The 4510-nt window shown below is 45.3% G+C and overlaps 1 protein-coding gene across 1 annotated transcript; it reads left to right on the top strand.

The window, feature by feature from the left end:
* The first annotated feature begins 368 nt into the window (after positions 1–368).
* On the top strand, positions 369–3700 carry LOC137804861 (protein-lysine 6-oxidase). The gene is made up of 6 exons (XM_068604292.1): positions 369–418; positions 861–992; positions 1106–1262; positions 2178–2273; positions 3347–3462; positions 3560–3700. Exons 1-6 carry the CDS (start codon positions 369–371, stop codon positions 3564–3566), a joined length of 558 nt encoding a protein of 185 aa, XP_068460393.1. The 3' UTR covers positions 3567–3700.
* The last annotated feature ends 810 nt before the right edge of the window (positions 3701–4510 follow it).

Below are 4510 nucleotides of genomic sequence, written 5' to 3'. Positions count from 1 at the left end.
GCATGAAACAAACCTGAAGTGTAGTACAGTAAGAAGTACTTGTACCTCTGAGGTGTTACAGTAATAAGTACTTGTACCTCTGAGGTGTAGTACAGTAAGTACTTGTACCTCTGAGGTGTAGTACAGTAATAAGTACTTGTACCTCTGAGGTGCAGTACAGTAAGTACTTGTACCTCTGAGGTGTAGTACAGTAAGTACTTGTACCTCTGAGGTGCAGTACAGTAAGTACTTGTACCTCTGAGGTGTAGTACAGTAAGTACTTGTACCTCTGAGGTGTAGTACAGTAAGTACTTGTACCTGTTCCCTCAGGGCTCCCTGATCTGGTTCCTGATCCCAACTACATCCAGATCGGCAGCTACATCCAGAAGATGCCGATGTACAGCCTGCAGTGTGCTGCGGAGGAGAACTGCCTCTCCTCGTGAGACTAGCTGCTGTTCATACACACACACACACACACACACACACACACACACACACACACACACACACATATATATATATATATATATATATATATATATATATATATATGAATATTTTAATACTTTCAGATCATTTAGAGATGTTTAAATTTGCTTGTAATTTATATTCCTTTTCTCTCCCTCCTCCTCCTCCTCCTCCTCGTCCTCCTCCTCCTCCTCTTCCACCTCCTCCTCCTCCTCTTCTTCTTTCTCCTCCTCCTCCTCTCGCTCCTACTCCTCTTCGTCCCCCTCCTCTTCTCGCTCCTCCGCCTCCTCCTGCTCCTCCAACTCCTCCTCTTGCTCCTCCTCCTCCTGCTCCTCTTCCTCCTGCTCCACCTCCTCCTCTTGCTCCTCCTCCTCCTGCTCCTCTTCCTCCTCCTCCTCCTGCTCCTCCTCCAGCTCCTCTAGCTCCTCCCATGACTACTCCAGCAGGGTGTTGTTGCGGTTCCCTCAGCGGGTGAAGAACCAGGGATCAGCTGACTTCCTGCCCAGTAAACCTCGCTATGCGTGGGAGTGGCACAGCTGCCACCAGTAAGTCCTCTTCCTCCTCCTCCTCCTCCTCCTCCTCCTCCTCCTGGTCTCTGTGGCGTGGCCTGTAGTTGACCTCTGTGTTGTTGTTGTTGTTGTTGTTGTTGTGGTCTCAGGCACTTCCACAGCATGGATGAGTTCAGTCTGTACGAGCTGCTGGACGCCGTCACAGAGACTCGAGTCGCTGAAGGTCACAAAGCCAGTTTCTGTCTGGAGGACACGTCATGTGACCCGGGACGCCACCGCCGCTACGCATGCACCTCCCACACACAGGTACACACACACACACAGGTACACACACACACACACACACACACAGGTACACACACACAGGTACACACACACACACACACACACACAGGTACACACACACAGGTACACACACACACACACGCAGGTACACACACACACACGCAGGTACACACACAGGTACACACACACACACACATATGTACACACACAGGTACACACACATATGTACACACACAGGTACACACACACACACATGGTACACACACACACACAGGTACACACACACACACAGGTACACACACACACACGCAGGTACACACACACACACACGCAGGTACACACACACAGACACAGGTACACACACATATATACACACACAGGTACACACACACACACACAGGTACACCCACACACACACACAGGCACACACACATATATACACACACAGGTACACACACACACACAGGTACACACACACACACACAGGCACACACACATATATACACACACAGGTACACACACACACAGGTACACACACACACAGGCACACACACACATGGTACACACACACACACACACACACAGGTACACACACATATATACACACACAGGTACACACACATGCAGGTACACTCACGCAGTTACACACACACATATACACACGCACGCAGGTACACACACAGGTACACACACACACACACAGGTACACACACACATATACACACGCACGCAGGTACACACACACACACAGGTACACACACACACACAGGTACACACACACACATATACACACTCAGGTGCACAAAAACAAACTTTTAGTAAAAGTTTGTAAAAGTCAGGAAAATGGTGTGTGTGTGTGTGTGTTTGTATGTGTGTGTGTGTGTGTGTATGTGTGTGTGTATGTGTGTGTGTGTGTGTGTGTGTGTGTGTGTCCAGGGCTTGAGTCCAGGTTGCTATGACACCTACAACGCCGACATCGACTGTCAGTGGATCGACATCACTGACGTCTCTCCTGGAAAATACGTCCTGAAGGTCTGTTGATACGACAAAACGATCAACTTCCTGTTCCTCATCACGCACATGTGGATCAGTCCGCCGCTAAAAATAGTCCCCGGCTAACGCAATCCCTCCTGTTTGCCTTAAAGCGACAGGCGGCTCCGTCTTTAAAGTCATAACTTCCATAATGAGATTAAACAGACGCAAAACCAGCCTGAAAAGTATGAAAGTAGATCTGTGTCTTTTTTACCAGGGTACATGTCTTGTCTGTAGGTAAATTTGCTTTGAGTTATGACTCTAAAAAAAAAATGCTCTAAAAAAAACATTCTAAAAAAAAAACGCTTTTTGAGAGCGCGTCCAGAAAAACATTCTCAAAAAAAAAGTGCTCTCAAAAAAAAATTTTTTTTTTTGAGAGCACTTTTTTTTTGAGAATGTTTTTTTAGAGCATTTTTTTTTTTTGAGAGCGATTTTTTTTTTCAGCAAATTTAAATTTAAATTTAAGATTTTTGAATTGAGAGCACTTCTTTTTTTTCCTCTGTTGCTCTGCTTCAGACTTTTTTAAGTAGAGCTTTCATCCAATCAGATTTCTCCTCGATGTCTCTGTAGAAACAGAGCGGCCCGAAGTTAAAGATTAAAGGACACGGGGAGTGGACGTTGTTGTGATTGTCATACTGTTCATCAGATCTGTAGTGTGACATGCTGAGCGTATTCCTTGACGTAAAAGCGGCTGCATGCACGCTCTGGACGTGTGATCGGTCAGTGGGCCAGAGTGACTTCAGTCGACAGAATGCTAGCTAACATGAGCAAAGTCCGGATGTCAAGTTAATGTGACTTTATTTGATAGTTTACAGCAGTTGTGATCTTTAGTTTGACATGCTAGCCTGCTAGCTTGCGGGACATGTGATCGGTCAGTTGGCCAGAGTGACTTCAGTCGACAGAATGCTAGCTAGCTGCTAGCAGAACCCAGTAAGAGTAAGAAGCATCCAGGCCGAAGCATTAGAGAAGTGAGGTCATTGTTCAGCGTGGTCTCGTTGTGGGTGGTTACCGTGGCGGCGTGGTTACCATGGCGGCGTGGTGACCGTGGTGACCGTGGGGGCGTGTCCTCTCAGGTGACGGTGAACCCTCAGCAGCAGGTCCCAGAGTCCAACTACAACAACAATGTGGCCCGTTGTGACGTCCAGTACACCGGCAGCGCCGCGCACGTGTCCGGCTGCACCACCACGGCGTGAGTTCACTTCATCGACAGCAAGCTGAGCCTCTTTTGTGTCTTTTTGTCACCTTTAATAATCAATACGTTGTCTTTGTTCTTTGGTTTCTCGCAGCCACTGAGATGAAGTCTGCAAAGTGAGACAAACGGAGTGAATGCTGCCGGAGAATGAAGCTTAAAGTGACGCGTGACCGCGTCAAAGCAAAGAAAGTGACCACTGCAAAGACTCGTAAATCACCTGAAGCCCATTATTTTGGTCAAAATGAAGCCTCAAGTCAGAAGGAGCATTTACTGACATTAGCTTTTCAAATTACAGACGTCTGTTAACGTCTGTGAGACGAGGACTGAGCTCCAGAACCAGAACATGTTGCACCAGATGTTTGTAAATCCGTCACCATGTTTGTGTGTGAAGTTAAACTTAAAAACATCAGGAAAAACCTTCCAAAGACTTCAGCCTGCAGAGGCAGCCTTTAAAGAACTGAACTGACCGTTGAAGAAAAGTCATATCCTGTATATTAGCAATGGTATAAGCAGACGGGCAAATTATACGTTAGAATTTGATGCAAACATTTGTACATTTGCAGGAATGTAGCACAACATAGAGCTAAAAACACTGCTCTCTTTATTTAAATATGAAAGTACAATATCAATATTTTGGTGCTAAAATCTATGAATATTCAAGATGAACGAGAAAAAAAAATCTAATATTCATAAAAAAAAAATTGAATATTGATCAAAACAATCTAATATTGATTGGTTATCATTTTGGCCATAACCGTGCAGCACTAGCTTGACGTTACTGTTGTCCTTGCAACTCCATTTAAAATATGTTTGTCCTCATTTGTCACTTTGACAAAAACATGCAGTGAAAACTTTCCAGGTTGAAAAACACCAAAGTTCCTCTTGAAGAAATGTCTCATCTGTGTAAAGTGTAGAACGATGACATCACCGCTGCAACGCCGAAAGTAAAAGTTTAAGTTGGCCAAACAAACTGAACTCACCCTCTGTTCATGCAGTAATATCATAATATCATATTTATTTATGGCTGTACGTGCAGAAGTTAGTG

This window comes from Clinocottus analis, unplaced genomic scaffold, assembly GCF_023055335.1.
Source record: "Clinocottus analis isolate CAN_PGR_092001 unplaced genomic scaffold, fCliAna1.0.p SCAF_67, whole genome shotgun sequence".
NCBI lineage: Eukaryota > Metazoa > Chordata > Actinopteri > Perciformes > Cottidae > Clinocottus > Clinocottus analis.
The sequence above is the reverse complement of the archived record's forward strand: the minus strand, read 5'-3'. Positions and strand labels throughout refer to the sequence as shown.